Source organism: Schistosoma haematobium, chromosome 1 (assembly GCF_000699445.3).
Source record: "Schistosoma haematobium chromosome 1, whole genome shotgun sequence".
NCBI classification, from domain to species: Eukaryota; Metazoa; Platyhelminthes; class Trematoda; order Strigeidida; family Schistosomatidae; genus Schistosoma; species Schistosoma haematobium.
Window position 1 is genome coordinate 82,097,913 of NC_067196.1, and position 25,568 is coordinate 82,123,480.

The following is a 25,568-nucleotide window of genomic DNA, read 5'->3' on the forward strand; positions in this document are numbered from 1 at the left end:
TTTCAAAGCCAGCTAATATTGCATGTTGTGGTAGGCGGTGTTTAAGCATAGGTAAATAATAATGGATTATTAATAGTCGTTTTAAAAACCCTATCTGAGCCTGCATAAACAATAATAAAGTCTTGTAATCGAATCATCCAACTTACAAAACATAAGATTATACCAAAAGCCTCTAACTCAGTTATCAATCTTTCCCGTGAGTTTCATACGTAAATAAAGATAAAAAACCAATGAACAAAATATACGGTTTTAAATTTATAAATAAACTGACCTCATCTTTTAACTCCAACAATTGAGTTGTTAAACCGGGTTTGTAAAGCTTGTTATCACTGAAAAAAGAGAAAGGAAACAGCTTATATATATATATATATATATATATATATATATATATATATATATATATATATAGCGAGAGAGAGTAAATTTGTTTTTGTCAGAACACCATAACAATACTTCTAACTATAAAATAAATTCCAATGAAAAGAAGCAAACGTTTAGTTTGTCTATTTGCTGAAATAAAAGAAATAGACTACACAGTCGCAAAGTAAAAAAAAGAAATACAATTAATCTATCTACAGTTAAAACCATACCCGTGTAGTGGAAATTCAATTCGTCAAATTACCCGTACTTTAATAGTTAAAACTTAAAAAATATGAAAGAACGCTTTAATAAACAAGACGTTTTTCAAAACTTTATGTCAAAAAATCTGATAATTTATACATTTTCCATTAATCACTACGTATATTGATTGTTTGACTTAAACAATACAAAATAATGAACAGTCCGATTATGCAAATTATACATTGTATATGATGTAAAAAATAACAACACCTCATTTATTAGTCTAAAATAACAAGTCAAAAAGTCTGAAGTATAAGATGAGTGGGAATATCAGACTGAACAAAACTGAAAATTTGTAGCCTTTCATTGCTTTCACTTTGTGCAGTAGTTTTTTTATTGTAATAATCGTTTATTTTAATGATTGTTAGTCGCAATATTAATTTCAATTTACTTACCCAAATGCAGATTTATATACTCAGCTTTGAGTCACTGGCGTTGCTCCACTGCTTTGTGGATCAAACCTTTAAGTTGAAGCTTCTGGGTATGTCCCCCTAAGAAAACCACCTGCCTAGGACTGGGTACCCGTGCAGCCCACAGCACACACAAAAACCAAGTGACTTGGGTGACGCATATGTATTCGGTGCCCCTTTGTACCAGTATTTATGTTCAAATAAATAAATAAATAAATATGGCGAACTGTCATCTGATTTTGCAACCTAAAATGGTGTCCGTCAAGGTTGTCCACTATTTCCATTTCTGTTTAATTTCATCATAGATATACTACTGAAAATGACGTTCTCGTCGACTGCATTTTCACGAATTGATCTCCTTCCCGAAGGTCCACTTATCGACTTAGAATATCCAGATGACAGTTCTGTTTGGTGAAGACGCTGATAAGATGCAGAGTGTTTTGATAGCATTGAGCAACAATGCCACGATGTTTGGAATGCATTTCTCCCTTTCTAAGAGCAAATTGCTGCTTCAGAACTAGTCTGCGTCAACACCTGAACTAAAGATAGGGAGTGAAGTAGTCGAACGCGTCGACAACTTCACTTATCTCGGAAGTCTGATCAACCCTAATGGGTTGGTGTCTGACGAAATCTCTACACAGATTCAGAAAGCTCGTTTGGTTTTTGCCAACTTATGTCACCACCTATGACGAAGGCGAGATATCCGTCAATCGATTAGCGGACGGGTGTACTGTGCAGCAGTTCGTTCTGTGCTACTTTACGGCTGCGAAACGTGGCCATTAAGAGTAGAAGATATTCGCAATTTACTAGTATTTGATCACAGATATCTTAGAAATATTGCTCGCATCTGCTGGGATCATCGGGTAAGTAATAGTGAGGTTAGATTCAGGGTATTAGGGAATGATGGTAAATCAGTTGATGAGGTTGTGAGTCTACATCGACTGAGATGGTTGGGCCACGTGTTACGTATGCCTGAACAGCGATTACCATGACACGCAGTGCTGATTAGTGTTAAGGCGGTTGGAAGAAAGTTAGGGGTGGCCAAACCAAACAGCCTTGACGGACACCACTTGAGGTTGCAAAAACAGATGACAGCTCGCCATAAGCTCTCACTCGACTAGTAGTGTTCGAGTAAAGAGCCTTCACAAAATTTATGTACTTAAGAGGTACGCCTTTCAATGACAGACACTGCCACAGAACCTCACAGTCTACAGAGTCAAATGCTGCTTTTAAGTTAAGAAAGACTACCATTGTCGGACGCCGATAAGTATGTCTGTGTTGTAGAACCTGACGAATGGTGAATATGTGGTCGATGCAGCCACGACCAGGTCTGAAGGCAGCTTGATTCTCTCGTGTTTGCAGTTCACGAATCTTAGTTAGGCGTCCGACAATTATTGAGGCTAGTATTTTAGATACTATATTAGTTAAACTAATCCCCTATGGTTGTCACAGGATGATTTTGACCCTCTCTTATATATTGGGACGATCAGTGATTGTGGCCAGTCAGATGGGATTACGTCCAACTCCCAGATTTTAGCTAAAAAATTAGTCAACCTAATCGTTAAATTGAACCACCGTACTTAAAGGCTTCTGGAGCCAGTCCATTTGGACCAGTCGTCTTTCCTCGTTTCAGATTAACTATAGCATTTCGAACTTCGACTAGAGTTGGGGGACCTACTCAAATGTTTGGGAACGGTGGATAGTCGTAGAGTAGCTCAAGGCCAGCTGAACTGCTCCTTAAAATGTTCTGCTCATTGTTCTAAACGTCTGGGCTGAGAGCAGGTAAGTGTCGTCTTTTTCTGAGATTGTCGCACTTACACTTGACTTATTAATTCCAGTTTCTTTTATTAGTCTGTAGAGCTCTCTTGAGTTACCTACAGCCGCCGCCTTTTTCATCTCTTTTGCTTTCGTTGCCCACTACTACTTACGGTCGTTCCTTAGACTTTTGCTTAACCTAGATCTGATTTGTTTACGCTCTTCATCGTGTTCAGAACCTGATGGGATGAGTTTACGAGAATCCATCAGTGCAGTAAATTTAGAAGAAATCTATTGGTTTTTTGTCACTCTGGTTTAAATCACTAGCAGATGTCACTGCTGTTCCCACAGCTACTTATATATCTTTCCAAGCAACATCTGGGTCAGCCTCGTTTTTAAGACTACCTAAGTGTGACCTCGGTTGTTCCTGGAACCTACTTTTGGTTATCCCACTACTCAATTCAATTCTAATGGGTCTTTTTAATGTGGCTTTTCTGCGTCTACTGAGGCACCTTTTACCATATGAAATTGAGATCCCTGATGAAAAATTAATTTTAATTAAATTAAATTCAACCAAAACCATCTTCGATTTCATTAGTAGAGCAGTGTTTTAATATAGTCCGCTTAACTTACAACTACAGCCGTAGGTTCAAACCCCGCTATACCTGCTTTTGTTTGGGAAACGGGATAATTTAACTAACCCTTACAGTTAGATTGTTTCATAGCCAAGTACACAAATCTTCGCTTAACAAAAGATTTAAGAAATGTACAGTTTTAACATGATAAGTAAATAATAAACAATCTTACCTAGTTAAATGCGTGCTATTGTTTATAACTGGTTTTGGAATATTACTATGTGATAATTGTGAAAGTTGAGCATTTTGACGTAGTAAATCTAGTTCTTGACGAAGTTCCTCCATCTCATCTAATAATCTTAAATAATCCACTTTTGATACGACTTCATTTACTTCTTTTTCTTCTTGTTTTATGTATGGTGTGGCTTTCAAATCACTATTCCATCCTAAAACATCATTTGTTAAATCGGATAGATTAGCACAACTGAATGGAGTAACGACAGTTTCATTTGGCAATGATTTTCTAGGTGTACTAGATAGTGCTGGAGACACTGAATCCAATACTTCTCCCACTGGAAAAAAACAAAATCATTAAAAGCAAATTATTTAGAAATATCTAACTTGAAAAAATTAAACATTACAGTATGAATTAAATTAATTAAAATCTATCTATTGCGTAAAGTTTAATTACTGCGACCAAGTAAGTTTAAAGTCATTTATATGTGATCATTAAAACAAACGGAATGGGTGTATAAATTGTTAAGGCGATTAGTTTGTATTTTAAAAGACCAAAAAAATGAAAAAAAACATTAAATAATTCAAAGGATGATAGTACTGATAATAATATTGAATTTTTTGGGTAGAAATATGATTGAATACATCGTATACATTTCTTTCGGTGCACTGAATTAGTGTCGGTATTCAAACAGCCAACACAAATTGACTAAATAATAAAGTAATAATAAACTTTATCTAAAAAAGTTTATAGCGACTATTATTATTGTTATTATTGCCATCATTATCACTACTATTACTAATAGTAGTCGTACAATACGCCTTAATTACAAACTAATTACAGTGAACTTAAATTATATTTATATCTGATTAAAATTGGTGAAGTAAATGCTCTGCGAACATCAAAGAGAAAAGCACGAGCGCACAACAGTATATTGCAAGTAAATGCTTCAATAACTATCAAATAAACTTGAATAATTTCAATTTAAAATAAAACACTTAAACTAACTGTGATGATAACGCTACAGTAGCTCCTCTTAAAGCACATATATTATGAATTATTTGGGTGAATATAATACTGTAACTCAACAATCGAGTATTTTCTGCTTAAAGTATGTGGAGTGAGTTTGGACCTGCAACTAAAACTTAATCATATGCCTTAAATATATATCATGTTGGTAAACCGATATAATGACAAAAGGCAAATGAAAAGATTGGTATCCATAACAAAAATATGTTAGAATATAAGGTCAAAAATAACACCTGCCTTCCTTCAGTCTGATAGTTATAAGGATGTAATTAGAGATAAATTGTTGTCAGTTTGTTGCATGAATAACGTTCAGTAATTTCAATGTCTGTTGTACTTGGTAACGTTGACAGACCAGGAAAAAAAGGGCTCAGAACAAACAAACTGGTGTATTAAATAATACAAATGAAAATTGTTTTAAATAACAACGAAAACTGTTGTGAATTCTGTTTCTCGAGTATTCACTGATTAGCCATACCACAGAAAACCCTAAGCTCTATACATATGCAATGAAATTATTAATAGTTTTCGTAATGTGAGGGTTTAGTTTTGTAAAACCTCCAAACATTATTTTCATAAATTTTATTACACAATTTGTTTGTGCACGCGCCTAAAAGCCGAAAACAGCCATATTTTGAATTAGCACAAAATATCATCTGTAATTTCCTGCATTTACACCACTAAATTAAGATGTTAAGTGACTGAAGGTAGACGATAAGAAACTCTGGACCCATTTTTTTTATACTTGGCAATAGTCAGCAAAGTGTACCAGTATTCTTGCAAAATGAATGACAGAATTCGATTGGTTCTAAAAGAGTTAAACAAACATGGTATCAGTCACTACTTATTGATCGATCAATTCTATTTAAACTAGTTAAAAAAAAACTTCATTTTTCATGAATAGCCCGTAGATTTGTTATATGACTAGACTTCAAAGTGATTCATGGTACCCTGTAGAAGTGGCTTATGCTAAGTAACGAAACACTGAAAATCCAATCTTCCACTTATTTAGGTATTACAAATATATAATTATTTTATTAATAACTTTCTATTAAATTATCAAGTTCAAACCTTAGTATTGATACTATCAATTAAATCTTTACAGTTTCATATTATACACTGTAACATATGAAAACATACTAAATAAACACTGACATTTAGATAGTGTTATATACACCAAAGGCAATTCATTAAAACAAAATTGATTTTATGATTTATAGTAAGACGATGCGACTGTTTAGAGAATATCGAACATTCTAACAAAAAACCTACAGGAATAACAGTAACTATAAAAGAGTTTGGTTTGGTACTTACGCTTGATGCAACAGACTATTAAGTATGTCAATCGGAAATAACAATATATTCCGGTTTTTAAAATGTCACGATTAAGTGGATAATACCTTATTCTAATAGAATCGGATCAATACATACTGACCAATAACATCCATTAACAGATTATGAAAACCAATAAAATTACCTAGAGTAAGTACATGAATGTCATACATGCAAAATGTGAAAATGTTATATTACCAATGAAAGATAGCAGACAGCATTCTTTTTTCCATTAAACAATCTTGAAGCTATTAATATATTGAAATGTGAAGGACTTATATTTAAAGCAACAAATTATTTCAATGAAGTGTTCAACATATTAGAACGCAATTATTTTAATGATGGATTATACAGTTTACTCTTAAAGTTAGACTTAATTATTAACATGCTTTATTATTTATAATCTAAGCAATAAAATACCGAAGTAAACTAGCTTAACATTATTAAAGTGATAAAAATTAGATTTCTAGCAAATTAATCAGGAATGATGCGTTGATACTCCTCCCTCGTTATTTTCTGACAACAGAAAAATAAGTTGGGGATTTTATAGTGCTTTATTTCCTGAAATTTGAAACGTGATTTTGAAGCATTCAAACCAGATTATATTTAGCCGTAGGTTCAACATATAACGGAGTTAAAATTTGATTCCAATTTTTGAAAGTACAGGTAATGAATATAATACCGAGTGAAATCATTTTGATATCAGAATGATTTATTACCGTGAACTGCTACTTTGTTCTAGTTAGGGAAATGTACAATAAACTTTCGGGTCTTGTAATGTGTATGATAACACTCAGCTGCTAATATGACATTTTATTCTTAACATGCCCCAAATTCGGTCAATGCGACCTATGAAATAATAATCGTTTGGTTTTATCAAAGGAAATCTATCGTAGCTTACAAAGTGATTATCTAAAATAGCAGATTGAATTTTTATCTCCAACAGCCCATATCTCTAAGACATTTCGTTACGTAAAGTATACTTATATAGTAAATTATGTTGATAAGACAAATGGATAATTGAAAAACTACTTAAAAGATGTATGTTGACATACACCGTGAAATTATTTACAACTACTAGTATAATTTCTGTTTGACTTCCGTTTTTATACAGTCAGTCAGTAACAACGTAGAACTTCGGACGCACGTACGTACATCATTTCGAGTTGCCATACCACATAAGCACAGAGATCCAGTTCTCGATTCAAATCCCGTAGTGGTAGAAGTGGCAAGAGTATAAGTAGTAATCAGAAAAACTAGGGTTTGAAGATGTTATTCAAGGAGTACAATTTAGTGAAATAAATTTGGAAAGAGAAAAAAAGAGACGAGGCGAATTCAGGAGATTAGAATTTGGGAGAACACAAAGAATGGATGCCCCTTTTTACCAATAAAACACAATGGTTTTCTATCAAATCATTACTAAATCATACATTGTAACAGTCTGTTTAATGATAAAGCATAATTTTTTCTTCCAGTACTATTTATTCCCTATAAATAAGCTACTGTAGTATTATGCTTTACATCAGCTTAAAATAGAAATAATCAATTAACAGTATCATCAAATCATCTCCACAGGTGATTAAATAAATCATTAAAAAGAAAGAGGTTAAATTTATTAGACAAAATATGATATTGAAATGCTCAGGATATTTAGTAAACTTGAAAGTTTAAAATGAATTATACCCTGTAGATAAGGACAAAACAGCAAGAAATATGTATTAGATTATAATAATAAGCTTTTTAACTACAAAAGAAAACAATCAGTTTAATTGACTAGACAAAATATTGAAGCATAATAATATTGAAATTCTACTTTAGTCGATTGATATGAATTTTATCTTAAAAACGTTTTTGTTTAGAATAATCAACGTCTGAAGAAGAAGAAGAAGAAGAAGAAGAAATGTAAGTTATAGAACTTGAATAAACAGACTCAATTAATTAGTTTATTGATTTATTCTTAATAGTTTAATTAAGTTTATAGGTAATGGAATAAATGATTAACAGGTAAAATGAAACAAACTTAATATTTGACCCATAATTATATTATTAAAATAAAAAATATTTGACACATAATTTCATGAATGAATTTGGTACAAGATCATTTGAAAAATTTTAAGATAGATGAAATTTTAAAAATATCTACTTCCAATAGAATGCACTTTGATTATTAGACTGAAGGCTAACAGACTTAACAACTGAAGAACATCTGGAACTCAAAACAATTGTCAACTGTCAACAAAATTTTCAATACAAATGTCAAGACAGTTCTATTGTATGAGGCGGAAACCTGGAGAAATACGAAAGCCATCATCCAGAAGATACAAGTTTTTACTAATAGCTGTCTACGTAAAATACTTCGGATCAGTTGGCCAGACATTATCAGCAACAACCTACTATGGGAGAGAACAAACCAGATCCCAGTGGAGGAAGTAATCAGAAAGAAGTGCTGGAAGTGGATAGAATACACATTGAGGAAAGCACCGAACTGTGTCACAACTCAAGCCCTCGCTTTGAATCCTCAAGGCCAAAGGAGGAAAGGAAGACCAGTGAACACATTACGTCGAGAAATGGAGACAGATATGAGAAAAATGAACAAAAATTGGATAGATCTGGAAAGGAAGACCCAGGATAGAGTGGGTTGGATAGTGCTGGTTGGCGGCCTATGCTGCATTCGGGGGTAACAGGCGTAAGTAAGTAAGTAAATAACAGACTTAAGAAGATTACTGTTCAAATTTTCAGACTACAGGAATTTCAAACTTTGGAGCAAAACAGTTTATCTCATTTGTTGTAATAAGTTATTTTAATTAAGGCTTAAATGATCGCTTTTATTACTTGTAAAATAAAATACGATAACATGAGATCTCATAAGAAACTTCGGATAACTCGAAAACATAATTTAACTTCGAAACACATGAAACCTACTGTTTTTGATGAGTCATATTAATTTATAAAGGGATAGTTTCCATGAGCAATTAAACCTTTCAATGCCTTTTATTGAAAGAATATATTTCGGATCATGTGTAAAATAATAAAGATAAGAATGGTTAAAATGAACAGTTTACCGAAAGAAGGCGAACTAGGTGAAGTTACATTATCCATATCTTTGGAGAAAACATCTTCCATCGATGATTCCATAGGACATTCTTGATTATGTCGAATATTTGCATCATTATTTGCAGGGATGGAGATTTCTTTTTCGGCCTCTACATTCGATTCTTTATTTCCTACAGGGAGCTCTAGATTATTTTCGCCCAAATCGACAGCAGCCGTCCTTTCGCATAAATGCTTGTCAGTTTCGTCATCTGTGTCTTCATCCAATGAATCGAAATCGTCATAAGAAAAGGCAGTCAATGTTGTGTAATTTCTAGAATGATTCTGTCAAAAATAAGGCATGGATCAATATGCAAGTTAATGCTAAACAAGCATTTGGTACAAAAATGTCAATACATAAAGTAGTTACCTCGTGTTTCAATAGAAAGTTTAGTGTGAAACTGAATAGCGTCAGAACGATAGTAAAATATGTAAGTGAAATACACTATGCCGCTATCCCTTGGTTATGTAAGATTTACGAACGAATTGATTTACGTTTTTCGTAAAATACTACATAAGTTTTAAGAACATAATTACAAGTGATTTACTACGAACCAGGCGACAAACTTGGGATTACACCAGTCAACAATCACGCATCATACGACAGATATGCTACTAGTCAACCAGTGCATTCTTAGTTCGCTTGATAATAATGAAATAACTGATGCTTAAGCATAAACTACACAAATTGACAGTTATACCTAAAATCATATTTATTTGCGTTACAAATACTACAGGTTGTACAATGTTACCATTCATTGTATTCAAAAACGTTTCAGTAAAAATACTTAGTGAGAAAAGTAGTAAATGATTAGAAAACTAAAAATTTTACTGATTTACCTGTAGAGGTTTCTTGAAAGCTAAAGGCATGAAAGGTTGGCTTGGATTTGAAATAACATTCTGTTGACTAAGAATCCCTGGTTCTTTTGAGTGAGTTTGTTTATCCTTTTCACTCACAGGTTTGCATGAATTAACGCTACGTGTGGCAGCAATAACTGCACGTTCCGCTGCTCGAACACGTTCTTTGGCTTCCACAAGTTCTGCATCCCGACTATTACGCAACTCATTCATCTGAGCTTCTAGCAACCTTTTACTAAGTACAAGCTCTGTAACTGAAACGAAACACAAAATGGAATCAAACTTCAAACACGTTATGTATGTAATGTAGTGGTAAGATATTTAAGAATGAAACAATAAAGGGAAGTATCAAAAGACATAAGCATACAAGAGTCTAAGTTAAAAAAACAGGTCGAATCAGCTTGTTTCAAATAAAGAACAGTGTATGATGGGTTGCATGTTTTATAGTAAACAATTAGTAGCTGTTTTAAAAACATTACTTTTCAAGTGTTGAGTATCAAAATGACTCCAAATAAGGCTATTGTGTAACTAAAACTATTTGTTACCGGAAATCTATCAAAATTATACGATAAAGGTGACTTTCTTCCAGGAATAAAATAAGTACTAAGTGAAAGGAATATTGATGACGTGTTTTGTATTATTAGTATTAGAAAAAGATATAACCCGGAGAGTCGACTATATTTGGCAAAACCATTCCACTTATTTTTGGAGTTTCATCAGTCCTAGTGGGCTGGTAGTGGATAAAATCGAGACATGGTTACAAAAATCTCGTTTGGCTCTTTCTAACTTACACCATCGGTGTTCATCTTTCTATTGAAGAGTGGGTGTATTTTGCAGTGCTTCATCTTGTTCATTTTATGACTGTGAAACGAGGTCTATGAAAGCAGAAGGCATTTAAACGAGCAACTCAGTTGAAAAAGTCATAAATCTTTATCGATTGGTGCGGCTAGGATAGATTTTATGAATGCCTAACCATCCAGTACCACGACATGCGATGCCGGTTACCTCTGGAATACGTTGGATTAAGCTAAGACTGTACAGGTCAAATTATAGCAGAGAACGACTAAGTCACTGAGTGCTTATTTGAGGGATACAAGAAGCCACAGACGTTCTTATTAAACTCACAGAATGGTCGTGTTGCGTGGTTGGAGTAGTTGAGTGATACAGCTCAAAACCGGCCGAAGTAGGGCTGAAGTAGTTGTTCTATGTCTTCATTTAGGTGTTATTACTAAATTTGCAGTCTCAAACTTTTTTGCTCCATATATTTTTGATTCTCTTTTTCTACGTTCTTATATGAAGCATGACAACCTGGACAAATATATAGTTATCAAGTCATACGGACAAAACTTATGAAAATGAGAACATAAAAACACTAACGACAGATCTTTCCACTTAGTCGAAAAGCACCACCTATCCACTGCAATCCGTTAACGTCAGGTTGTAGTGAATGACAATATCGAAAATGCCTGGATGGCGAGTTAATACCTGGACCTGAGTAATTCAGTCTAACAAGTTACGGTAGAATTCCGAGCATTATTGATAATTAAATACCAATGAAACAGATGCATTAGTTATTTCTACAAAAAGGACTGTGACGCTTGCAAGTCATTGAAAATGATACCGCTATTCCATATTATCGATTAGAAACAGGATAAGTCAAAGTATTAGACATAGTAACCCATACAGTTTCGAAAAAATTAGTTATTACGAAGAAAACAAACTTTTCAGTTTACTAAAATGAAATAATAGGAACTTATGGACATACCAAAACCTCTCATACAGAGATGTTTCTACAAAGAGTGAAACAATTAAGTTTCGAAATAAAATTTCTGGTAATCATTTCGAAAACCTGTAAAGGTAAAAGGGGTAATAACTACGGACCTCTAGTTGTCACGCTTCTGAAGTCATCAACAAATAGAGAAACGGAGACATTTTAACAAAGATCCTTAATTTGAGTTGAAGATAAACTATCTCTGATTATCTTTACAGACTTTAAGTGAGATTTCCAGAAAAAAGACTTACTTTGTTCATCCGCCGCCTGTAAAGCTGCATGCAGACGTCGGTTATTTTCAGTGGCTCGTTCCAAGCGAAAATGGACTTCAGACATGCATTCCGAATCTTCTAATTCCGAACGAATTTGTTGCAGTGCTTCTAACTCAACAGAAAGATTTGCCTTCAGCTGCAATGCACTCTGTATTTCTTCCAAAAGTTCTAATGTCAAAAAGAAAACAAAAAGATTTATACGAACTTGTGGCAAGTGGTGAACAACAACCAACAGATTTTTTATTCAAAATTACGCAAACAAATAACCACGTATGCGCGAAGAGCCATAATTATAGCTTACACTGTTACTGGCTAGCGAAAAAGCATTATTTGATTATTAGAACTTCCAAATAGGGTAGGTTTCGTTTCCATGACCCAAAGGTTACCTGGAATCCCTATGCTTAAATGCAATCTCATATCATCAAACTTGAGGATGGCGACAGATCTGGTTCCCAACATACATGTTATGTACACGAGAGTATTAGATCCCTCCTGTAGTTAGGATACCCAAATCCTAAACGTTTCAGCATTTTGAATGAGCATGTGATCATGGTGCTTTCATATCAAGAGATATGAAACTCTCCGACTAGAAAACGAATAAAGGTGAAACCTTACGTACATAAATACAAACTTCAATTGAGAATGTGACATACCGTTGTACGACGGCTGTCTTATGTCCCCAGACCTTGGTCTAGATGTGTTCGTAATACCGTAGTTTTCTCCGCTACATAATCCAGAAAACCGACGCTGTAAAGCGGAATACTTTTCTTCGTATCTTCTGCTCCACTCCGACAAAACCTGAGACAAACTAGTATCTTTTCCCGCAGATAGTTCATGATAGACCACCTCCATGGAACCAGCTGTTTTCGAGACGATGAGTGAAGCGCTGTACTCAAGGACTAGTTTCGATGCTCAATTCGTCACAAGCATGGACTGTAGAGCTTACGTCAATTCTTGACATAAGAACTTAGTAACAATTGCTGTGAAGCCTTAGATTGGTTAACACTCAGCTTCACTTTTAGTTCGACGGCACACTATTAGAAAAGTTTTCTATGCTACTCACGATGATAAAGGTACACAGCAAATCCATCTTACTTTAGCACACGTCACCGTGTAGAGCAACAACCTGTATTCTCGAAAGCGCGCCTACTAGCTCCCGAAAAATTGAGGTTTGCTGAAAATGAATTCAACCACATGATAGATTCAGGAATCATTCGGCCTTCTAACAGCCCATAGACATCTTCCTCGTATATGGTTCCTAAAATGGAGAGTAGACACTGATGACTATCAGCGACAGAGTGCAAAAACCATTCCTGATCGTTACCTGTTGCCACTCACTCATGATTCGACAGCTACAGTGAAAGATGTGACTGTTTTTTCGAAGATCTACTGGGTTAAGGCATATAACCGAATTCCCATAACTGCTGTCCTCACATCTTTTGGACACTACAAGCTTTTTCATACAAATTTCTGCTTAAGAAATGCTGCACAAACTTTCCAAGGGTTTATTGATGACGTTTTTGAGGCCTCGGCTCTGTGCATGCGTATTTTGATTCGCATGTTCGGACAGAGTATCTCATGGCCAGCTACTGGACCTTGTCTTCGAACGACTACAAAACACGGCATTACGGTAATCATTCAGAAATGTCAAATCAGCACCAGTTTTGTAGGTTTTTCTGAACACGCTATTGCTGCTTGAGATATCCGACATCTAAGAAGAAAATTGGCAGCCATCCTGGATTACCTAGAACCGACCACCATTAAGCAATTGCTCACGTTTAACGGCACATTCAACCTAAGACATGCTAACTTGGACTTTTACACTACGACTTTATGGCTGGTATCAGATGAAAGAAACCGGACAGTGTGAGATATGTTTATTAGTTTTCTTAAAACTACTCTCTTGATGCACTTTCCGTTCTAATAAACAGCCTTCGTTATTCCAACCTTGGTAAATATCAAAACTCATTGTCCTTTATTGCTGCATTTTTCTCATCTGGAGCCGCTGATCACATTTCATTCTAGCAACAAAAGTTAGTGTGAATTTATCATACCTCTGTCTGTTCCACTACGAAATTCTAATCACCGTTTAGCGCTCATATCCAAGTGCCTTGTTGCTCTTTTTTGGAATCTCTATCTCTAAGTGATAAACTATGGGAAATTTAAAACCCGAAACAGACTTGACGCATGCACTTTCCCTGGGTCATAGTTCACACCAAGTGTTCAGCAAATATATTTTATAACAACTGTTAACACAAAAAGTTTTATTGCATAAATAATTAGCACGAACAGTATTCCAACAAAATTATACCGAGATTGGATCTGGTGTGTAACGTGGACGCGATGCCACTTTGGAAAAGATTTTGAATACTGTGCTTAGTATAACAGTAAAGCATAAACCTAATCATTAACGCTCCAAAATATCTGCACGAATTACCTGTTATTCACTTATTTATTATATTAATCTAACGACCCTACTTCAGAAGCATACCGAGAAAATTAATGTTGCAATTTGTAGATCATGAATATAAGAATGGCGTGTTTCAGACCTGGCAGAAATATATTATTATTATTATTACTGACATAACAAAGGTTATTAAGGTGACTATTTAACGAGGCTAAGCTGCAACAATATGGGAACAACGAAGCGTCGATTCTGTTAGGAGTGTAGTGTAGAAGTATTGGTCATAACCACACAATCCTCAAGGCTGAACACGGGATAACTGGGAACTAAGATATCCAGAACTTAACAGGTTAGACTTCATAATTTTAGGACTAGATCTATCATTACAGTACTACTAATAACGAAATAGATTATAACTCTGCAAATCATCTCAAAGATAGTTCATTTAATTGTGCGTGTAACGGTTAGTAAATTGCCGAAATAAGTCTTCAACATCAATGGAGACTTCATTAGTTGCAAAGGACAAACTCTAGCTGAAGGCACACGATCGCACATCTGCACCAGATCACGGGCGGGTACGCTGTGGTACGCATCCATTGCAACTGCTAGTCAGTTTAAACCAGAGGCTTCTCGACGCATAGATAGCTCACAAAATATATTTTCGAACCCCGCCTTATAATTAGTTAAGTAGTGTTGTTTTCCTTTTATCTTCAATCATTACAGATGATTACAGTATGTTTCGTTATCAGCTGCTCATTCAGTACATATCTGAAAACCATGTCATTCTAATTGGAAGTTTAGCGACACAATCAGGCATGCAAATCATCAGTGTAAGTAGTCGAGCAAATCTCCTGCAAACTAAAAGCATGACTGTCCAATTTACCCCAAAACTGGCTAAGGATCAAGCCATTATCACAGACATGAGTTGAATGTCTACTCCCCTGGGTTACAACTTATGGTCTCCCTGATAATCACACGAGCATCACCCACTGTTAATCATCTTGTAAAGACTTATTTAGCCGAAGACATCTTGCAGCACCGCGTCACCTATAACTGCGGCACATAGGCTTAGTTAATTTCAACCACTTATCCCTATCTCTGTTAAATCGTATTCCGTTTTATGATAAACTGCATACATGCAACTAACTTGTATGCACCATCAACTGGTAGGTATAAATTTAAATAAATAATCTATGGCAAGTCAGAACATTGAGTCTAGAGGAGGTCTCTCGCGAATAGACTCATGTTTAACGATTTGTTCTTAGCTATCTGTTCAAAATTCAGATAATTATCACTGTTCACGTACTAAAACGTTTCTTATAACCATTCATGTGTATTAGTAATATTAATAAATTCTGTCACGGTCAAGTAAAAATGAGGTCGAGAAAATCTCCCTGCAAGTAAATAAACCGTATCGAACTGACTGGAGAAATAGTTTGAACTCTTCTCCAAAGTAATAATTTTTTTCTTTCGGTTAGCCTACTAATGCAGATGCAGTTGGAAACCAAAACATATGGACAGCTTAACGGCATAAACGTTATGTGTCTTCAAAGTTTTGATCAAAAGTAATAGCAATATTAAGATTTCTTCAATATTAATTGTTTTTAGTATTTCTAAACGCAAAATACTTAATACCTATAAATTAGGTTCTTAACCAACGGCTATTATCACGCATCTTACGACGACTTATTAAAATATCCCTACATGGAATCATTTTATCACTATTATGGTCCCACGTTTTAGCCCAAATAATCTTCTCCTAAAATTTCATTTTAAGCGTGTTAAGCATCAAACCAGACATTAAAAAATTTCACCGTGTATATCCCGACCAGACGGTGCCGCTTTTTTCTGATATAATTTTCAGCTTATCAATTCCCGGAGGATTTACATTATTTTTGATAAACTCCGGCGCGCGACAATCCCACTCAATTTGGTATCAAACCAACGTCACATTGATTCTGGTGAGAGAGTAATGCAGTATCATTGTGCCCTAACCACACAATCCTTAATGCTCAACACGAGACACTTGGGAAAATAGATCTTCAACATTTGACGCGGAGAAAAGCTCAACGATAGGAAGGCGGGAACAATGAATTGAAATAATATAACTTGATAGCACACTATGCGTGTTAGGTCACGGGTTTTCGCGCACACGTAACATATTGTTGTGGATTTTATGTGTCGTTATTTATCAGCTATTAACAGCCTTTTTTCCATCATACGTGACTTCTCGTAATCTTTGTGATTGGAAGATAGTTTTTATTTCAATTTATAAGCAATTTGACGTATTTCGTGCTCACCACCTAAGTAAATATGTAGTTGGCGTGGCTCAGCCTCGCAGGCATGATCGCTCTAGCCTAAGTGTGTTCTCCATCATATATTGGTACTTTTAACAGTACGATGAGTCAATGTGGACAATGGTGTGACTTCCTCACAAGATCTTATATACTAAGCAGTTAGCATTAGGTCTATTACTAAAGCAGTATCATAATGGACCGTGTTTCTACATCCTCACTAGTGATGTTTCAGAACCTTACGACACTTTGAAGAAGACTATCCTCGAACGTGTAAACCTAACCTACCGACGACTGTTTGATCAGCTTTGCCACAGCATCGAATTGCAACACGTCTCAGGGACAAAAGTGCTGCTGCCAATGTGAGTGGTCACTGGTAGACAGACGCTTGACGACAATACGTTTGGATAGCTCCTCTTGTTTGGACTTCATCAACAGGTGTGAGCAGTTCTTATCTTGGCTGCATATACAGACCGTATTTTGGAGACCACCAGAAACCCCGGCACCGAGGTTTATACTGTCGAAAAAAAGCCACACAAAATGACATTACAGGCCTCTGATGTACCCTCAATCGTTATCTCTATATTCGTCCTAATCGCAGACGCTCTCAAGTTCCTCAAAAAAGCTCGTCACGAGAATGTCTCAAGAGGCAGATAATCCTAACTGGTGCTGGTACTGCAATAAATATGATAAACTCTTTAGAAATTCCAGGAAACCTTGTAGTTTCGCAATCTCCAAAATGTCTGACAATAAAAGACCTACGGGACATTTCCATGCCAGCACGCTTTAATGGCAAACGCGACTGGTAGACACAGCTTACTGTTAGACATCTCTGGTGTGATGACGAAAATTCACTATCTCTTCGACACTGGTAGAGACGTTAGCGTTCTTCCCGAGAGTATCAGCAACTGTCCGCGTGAGCCGACCCTTAACTTACAAAAGACATGTGGAAAACCGATTGTCGCTTACGGCAGGTGACATGTTTAACTTAACATGGGTTTACGCAAACTCTTTCTTTTGATTTTTTTCGTAACAGGAGTTCCTACACCAATCATTGTTAAAGACCTTCTATAATGCCATGACCTATTCATCGACCAGTATGAATGTAGCTTAGTCAATGATAGAACTAAATTAGTTGTTTGTGGAGGGTTATAGCTGTTCAATGTCAGACACATTATCCACCCATACTATCAACTCTACAAGTACCCTGAAGAGTACCAAACGCGACCAAAATTACCGTGGGTAACCAGTAATGCTACACACCATATCGCGACTACAGCATTTTCGTAAGCGCCCCGATTAGCTCCAGGAAAGCCTGGGTTTCCCAGAAAACTGATCCGAGCACATGATTGACTTGAGAACTGCTCAACACTCAAACAGCCTATGGGCATCTCCATTGAACATGGTCTCTTAAAAGGACAGCAATGTTTGGCATCTAACAGACGATAATCGGTGACTTAAAACACGATATTTATCCCTTGCCGTACACTCACCACATAACAGATACCTTAAAGATTACAGCTGGTTTTTAGAAATTTGAACCGGTTAGGTCGTATAATTGAAATTCAACGGCTGCACACGACATTTCTTAAACGCGATTTCAAGAAATTGAATAGAGGTATAGTGCTATCGGTAGGGAACTCCCAGGCATATATTGTGGTGCATGGCACTTTGGACACTGTGCGGAAGGTCGAGAATTCACTCTATATTACCGGCCAGTAACCTCTCATTTTTTCTGTATGCTTGTCTTGACAACCAGACAACATTTCACAGTTTACTTCAAGCATAGAACACACGCTACCTTTAATAGCTAATTATATAAGCCAACAAATCAGTTTATTACAAGAAATAAACCATAATCGTGTTAGGTAGAGTTACAGGGAGCTTTCAACAGGACTGATCAAACACCCCAGGGTTCTTACATTAGTATGGAGTTACAGTTTATAAGTTGCCGATATTCTTGCAAAGATAGCCACTAGCAGGGATGTGTACTATTAAAAACTGCGATTCAGAAAATTTATGAAATTTTATGATTTTTTTAGTCATAACAACCAAGTGGGCTGACATAAAAGCATTTAAGGAATGCAATTGTACATCACCAACGTAGACGATCTATGTCGAAAATGATTGCAGGCCTACTCGAAGTTTGCTACCCATCGTTCGACGAAGGTGCGGGCCATTGTTTCAGCAGTGATGTCCTTAATAGGTACTGCTTCTGGCCATCGAGTGAAACGGTCAACGCGGGTTAAGAGATAAGAGTATCCATTTGAATCTGGTAAAGGTCCTACCAAATCCAAATGAACATGGTCGAAACGAGCATCGGGAGTTTTAAACGAGCCTAAGGGACATTTATTGTGTCTGATAACCTTAGATTTTTGGCAGCTTACACAGGAGCGTGCCCACTCCCTCACGTCTCTATTCATGCCAGGCCAGCAAAACCGTTCTGCTATAAGCTTGATGGTTGCACGAACACCTGGATGCGAAAGTTTGTGCAATGTGTTGAAGACATTGCGTCGATAATGTTTCGGCACGATTGGGCGATCCCTACCTGTAGATGTGTCACAAAGTAAGGTTTCCTTACCTGTTACCACCTGTTTGATACGTAACTTGAGGGTTTTGGACGATAACTCGTGCTGAAGATCACTGTCTTCTTTTTGAAGCTCGGCGAGTTTAAGAAGGTCGATTCCTTGGAAACTGTTCAAGAAAGTTATGCGAGATAAGGCGTCTGCAACTACATTGTTTGCTCCAGAGATGTGTTGAATATCTGAAGTAAACTGCGAAATGTAGTCCAGTTGTCGAGACTCACGGGGAGAGTACTTGTCAGAAGGAGAGCTTAACGAGAAAGTGAGCGGCTTATGGTCCGTGAAAAGAGTGAATTCACGGTCTTCGATATAGTGTTGGAAATGCCGTACAGCACAATACATAGCTAGGAGTTCCCTACCGAATGTGCTGTACCTCGATTCGGTGTCTAGCAACCTTCTAGAGAAAAATGCCAAGGGTTGCCAAGAGTTGTTAACCCTTTGTTGTAAGACGCCACCGATTGCTGAGTCCGATGCGTCTACTGCGATACTAATGGGTGCTTCGGTGTCCTGATGTGCGAGCATTGTTGCTTTAGCAATCAGTTCCTTAACTGTGGAGAATGCTTTTCGTGCGGTGTCGTCCAAATTGATGGATTTCGCATTTTCACGAAGTTGGTGGGTTAGCGGTTTCATGAGTAATGCGCATTTCGGTATGAAACGTCTATAGAAACTTACGAGGCCGTTAAACGTGCGTAATTGCTTGACGGTGGTCGGTTTTGGGTAATCCAGAATGGCCGCCACTTTGGTCCTAAGGGGTCGGATACCTTGAGCATCGATAGTGTGTCCCAGAAGGTCTAATGAGTCGGTTCCAATTTGGCATTTCTGAACGTTTACAGTAATGCCATGTTTTTGAAGTCGTTCGAAAACAAGATCCAGATGCTTGAGATGTGATTCTCTGTCTGGACTTGCGATTAGACAGTCATCAACATACTCGTGTACGAAGTTGAGACCTCGAAAAACGTCGTCTATGAATCTTTGGAATGTTTGAGCAGCATTTCTTAGACCGAAAGGCATTCGCAAAAATTCATAGAGTCCGAAAGGAGTTATGATAGCTGTTTTCGGTATGTCGTCAGTAGCCATAGGGATTTGGTTATACGCTTTAACCAAGTCGATTTTCGAAAAGACAGTTGTACCTTTCAAGGTAGCTGTCAAATCGTGAATGTGAGGCAACGGGTAACGATCGGGAATGGTTTTCGCGTTCAATCGCCGATAGTCACCAGTTGGACGCCAATCGTTGCTGTCCTTTTTAGGGACCATGTGCAACGGAGATGCATAAGGGCTATTTGACGGTCGTATGATTCCTAAGTCCATCATGTGATCGAATTCGTTTTTCGCTAACCTTAGCTTTTCAGGAGCTAGTCGTCGTGCTTTAGAGAATACAGGTGGTCCTGTAGTCGTGATGTGATGTGTAACGTTGCTGGTTACACACGGTAATCTCGGTTGCGTTTGTTGTATCCCAGGGTACTTATCGAGTAGTGGTTGATAGAGTGGGTCTATCATATGTTTAACTGTGACTGGGGATACTCTACAACCAGTAAAAGAAGTTACGCAAACGGATAAATTGGTGTTCCCGTCTACTAGCCTCCGTTTGCGCGTATCGATGATCAGATTATGGTGTTGTAGAAGGTCCATACCAATGATTGGCATAGAAACATCAGCAACAACGAAGATCCAGTGAATGGGTTTGCGTAAACCCACGTTAAGGTAAACGTACCTTTTGCCATACGTAGCGATAGGTTTTCCGTTTGCCGCCTGTAAGTTTAGGGTCGATTCGTGAAGTCGGTCGTTAGGATTTGCTGGGAGAACGCCAACTTCTGCGCCAGTGTCGACGAGGTAGCGAACTCTCGTTGTCACATCTGTGACGAATAACAGACGGTTATGTTCGCCGGCTACGGTTGCCGTTAACGCGTGCCGGCTTGGAAGTTTCCCGAATTGCTTTTCGAATCAGTCGGTTTCGTGTTGGGAAAATTGCAGGGTTTCCTGCAATTTCTGGAAAACTTTCCATACTGGTTATGATACCAGCACCAGTCGGGGTTAACTGTCTCTCGTGGTCTAGAGACAGATCGCTTACGAGAAATGCTTCTACGTGGTGTGCGCGATCTCTTACGGTCGGTACGAAGACTAAGATAACGCGTGAGTGTGTGACATAAGTCGTTTATACCATTCTGAGTCGTTTGAGGTTTTTCTTTGACTGAAAATACCTCGGTAGTAGGTTTCGTAATTTCTAGAATGCGGTCGGCAGATGCAGCCAGTTCGTCTAAGGCGTTGTTCTGGAACGAGACCAGAACTGCTTGCACCTGTTGGGGAAGTTTTGACAAGAAGAGTTGTTTGAATAGACCTTCGTCGAAAGTTCTTAGGCCTATAACCTTTCTCATCCGTTGCAACATGTCTGTCGCAGAACCGTGTTGCAGGTCGATGTTACTGAAGAGTTGATCTAACCTTTGTCGATCGGTTAGGTCTCCTCGTTTAAGAATCGAGCGTTTTAAGATTTCGTAAGGATCGGAAACATCACTAGTAAACATACTAGGTGTTACGTACCTGTTGAATTCGCGCGGTAGTGCCTTGACTACTGCGAGGAATTGTGCACGTGTGTCGATCACGCCGTGCTCGGAGAAGTCGGCTTCTGCGTAGCAAAACCAGGCTTCGATGTTGTCGGGCCAGAAAGGCATCAGTTGAAACGAAGGCGGGGACAAAGTCTTTAGCTTGAGTACTTTGGGTGTCTGTTCAGTCATGATGAAGTATGATAATGAACGAGGGGAAAATATATATATATCCAAGAAAAAATACGAAAAAAAACACAATGTTTAAAAAAAAATAAAAAATAAGGCAATGATACATAAAAATCCCAAAAAGGAACAGACTCACAGTTGCAATTAGGTGTACCAGATCACGTCAGTCTCACCAATGATGATGTCACAGGTATTCAGTGTTTGACAACGCTTCTACCAGTAACACCTTCTAATATATTTCGTTCCCACCAAGAGAAATCAAAAGACAGAGTCGAGGAGATCGGAAGAGTATATTTGGCGATGACCAATATATCGGAATTCTCTGATCTAATCTGGCTAGCGATTGCGGTTGATGTTGAGCACGTCGTTACCACACGTGATCTGGTGCGGATGCCTGACCGAGCGCCTTCAGCTAGATGAGTCCACTAAAACATATGGTCAGCATCCAATGTCGAAAACTTACAGGGCTATTTATTTTGGGGATTTATTTACCGCTACAACTTCATGAAATATAATGTTCGCATAAAATGTCATTAGATATCAGGCGTCTGCACACTCAATAAAAAGTTTATACTCATTTTATTGTGATTAATTACTAATACAATCTAGCTTCGTTTGATGTGTTCCAGGAACGTTTTTGCGTAACAAGGGAATGGGATAGTCGGTGATAAAACAATGTTAGAGGATGCATATACATGTTGTAACATGAATATCTCATGAATACCTCGCGATCACTCACTTCTATTTATCGTTCAATTAACAAATGTATTGGAATAAAACAGCTAATATGCATCCTTTATCTAAAGTGATCATATTTATACGTAATAACTATCCGAGCATTACTAATTTTTCAAGTGAAAAAACATTTTCAAAATCATTACATGAACATGTCTTCAGCCGTAAAGACTGTTATGACCTTGATGTCTGGCTTTTCTATCACGCGACTTATCGACCAGTCAGAATACGACTTATACAATTTCGCACTATGCCAAACCAGTGACGTTCAACCGGTATGAGCGGTTTAGCGTCCTGACTGGTCCTATGTCCTCCTAGCCCTTCCACTTGAGTCCAGAACACAATACTAGCTCTTGTAATATGAATCGAATCAGATCAGTTCGTTTATTTCAGACATACTCGGTTTATATATCAATCAGACAGACCACAATGTATCATAAAATAGAAAATAACATGTGTTCACAAATAAGTCAAAAAGTGGCTGTGAACGAGGGAGACAGTAATTAATAGACTGAGCATAGCTTATGAATCGTAAATGGTACAATAATAAAATATAGGTCAAAATAAAGCTTATAATAAGAGGAATATAAATATACATAATCTAATTATTCAATAGTTTTACAATAAGAATATTTATAGAATATTAGTCCATTAGTCCCCGGGAGTTACCTGTAATTTAATCTTCACCGGGATATAACAAAGATGAAAAAGTTTTGTTAATTTACCAATAGCAAAACACTAAAGGCTTGGATACCATGGAGACACTGATCTCTGACGTGATGTTACAAGTAAAAATCGTGAGCCAATGATTCTTCCAATCATAAAGCTAATTGGTGTAAAGCAACCTGTCCAACTCGTTTATACCAATTCAAAAACTCAACATAGTCAATTAATTGATGATAAAAAGGAACTGCTCTGTGATTTCTCAGCATTGCAACAGTACCGACATTCACATAAAAGTTGAAAACACGAAGTCCAAAGTACCAGCATCTATTAACATCAACACGGAAGACTTATAACGAGGGCACTAAAGATGCCACAGGTATTCGTAGTTTGACAACGCTTTAACTAGTAACACCTAATATGAATCGTACCGACAAAGTGAAATCAAAAGACAACCAAGGAAGTTCGGAGATATATTTGATAAGCCATCAATATATCGAGAACCATCTGACCTAATCTGGCAAGCGATTGCAGGGTTTGTTGAGCACAGCGTTCCCACTCGTGATCTGGTGCGGATGCATGACCGAGCATCTTCAGCTAGGTGAGTCCATTAAAACTAATGTGGTCAGCATCCAATGTCGAAAAACTTACAGAGCTATTTATTTTGGGGATTTATATAGCGCTACAGCACAATTATTTATATGCGTAAACAGCATTTCAGGATATCGTCAGGCACACATGTGCCACAAATGAAGTACCCTAATACTGTATTAATTGAATATAGATTAAAAAGTCGAATCACAGGTGTTTATAATCAAAAGACAATCGTCAAGATACTGTGAGAGAAGTCTTCTCAACACGACAGATAAAAAAATGTTCGCCGCAGTCGGACGGACGCCAAGGACGAAAACAAATCTTCAGGTGTAAAAAAATCGAATTACGTCCACAAGATACACGAGTCCATATGCGTTTGACGACCAGCTTGGAAAAATGGGCTAAATGTTTCTGATATCTGAGTACTCCGTTCTAAATCCTCATTGTCTTTTAATCGCATGAACTTCACAGGAGCTTTTACAAAGATCCCACGACCTATCGCTGCAAGTTACCAAAAGTAGGAAAAGACAGCTTGATAGTTGAGTATACGCACTGAACAGAATGCCTACTGACCATGTGTTGATTGGAGAGGCTAAATTGTAACTGGCGATCATCAATTAACAAGGCAAACTATCTTCAATGCCTACCCGAGCTTCCAATTTTTGGGAAATGGCACCGAAATAACAAAATTCCCACAGATCTGGGAAATCCCCCTTTAACCTTGGTCAGGGTCATTTGACCAAACTAAGCACCCAATCTCTGGAGATTGGGTATAGGAAGGAGTACACTCTCACAACAGACAAAGAAATGAACCAGCCAGAAAATATTCAAAATCCGAAAACCATGCATTGTACGACTATGTCGAACTTATTTACAAACGACTCACTGAAAAACACTACGGATGTTACCACTGGTTATCTTAAATTCTGTTTTGATGTCCCACTGAAACGATTTTTGAAAATTTTGACCGAATTACATCTCCACAAATAAAAGCACTACGGAGGGTAAATGAAAGAATGTAGTGACAGAAACTCTAACGAAGTCCGTTAACTGAATATGCACATAAACCTAGAGATTAGACGTCTCAACTCTATGTTTACTCAGAAACTCTTGTCTTGTAAAAACTCTTTCAACAACTTACAGGCCAAATTAGAAGCGATAACTGACTGAATGTCTGTGATTTAAATAAGTCTTGTATGTCAGTCATCTGATGTCATGCTCCCTATATCCACAGGTTTGAAGAATATATGTGTTTGTGTTTACAATGAGACTGATGTTCGGAAATGTCTCCAGTCACTTAATTCATCCAAATGTTTAGAACCTGTTGAAATCTCAAGTCTCCTTTGTAAAAAATGTGCTGAGTTGTACGTTCACAAGTGTCTTAAACAGATACTTCTCAAGTAATCTCTTACCAAGTATATGGAGAAAAACAATCCCTATACCTAAGAAAGCATCTTGTGATAAGGATATGAAATGTAAACCCATAGCAATAACTTAAACTTTCTTCAAAACAATGAAAGATTTATTGATACTCCCACTTCAATCGGCAATAAAAGAACGCAAATGCAAAAGAAGCACCATAGATGACGTTGCTTTTCTGCATCACAATATAGTGTTCAGCTTGT

At 37.0% G+C, this 25,568-nt stretch overlaps 1 protein-coding gene across 3 annotated transcripts in view; it reads right to left on the bottom strand.

Moving 5' to 3' along the window:
• The window catches only part of MS3_00000944 (uncharacterized protein), a 65,873-nt gene extending 52,931 nt beyond the window's left edge, over window positions 1-12,942 (bottom strand). For all 3 annotated transcript variants that reach the window (XM_051208508.1, XM_051208507.1, XM_051208509.1), the window contains exons 1-6: window positions 12,599-12,942; window positions 11,925-12,113; window positions 9,885-10,156; window positions 9,017-9,329; window positions 3,594-3,933; window positions 272-329 (exon numbers count right to left, since the gene is read on the bottom strand). In XM_051208508.1, coding sequence (XP_051075305.1) covers window positions 272-329; window positions 3,594-3,933; window positions 9,017-9,329; window positions 9,885-10,156; window positions 11,925-12,113; window positions 12,599-12,797 — 1,371 coding nt within the window. In that variant the 5' untranslated portion in view covers window positions 12,798-12,942. The remainder of the gene's footprint in view (window positions 1-271; window positions 330-3,593; window positions 3,934-9,016; window positions 9,330-9,884; window positions 10,157-11,924; window positions 12,114-12,598) is intronic.
• Between the last annotated feature and the right edge of the window lie 12,626 nt (window positions 12,943-25,568).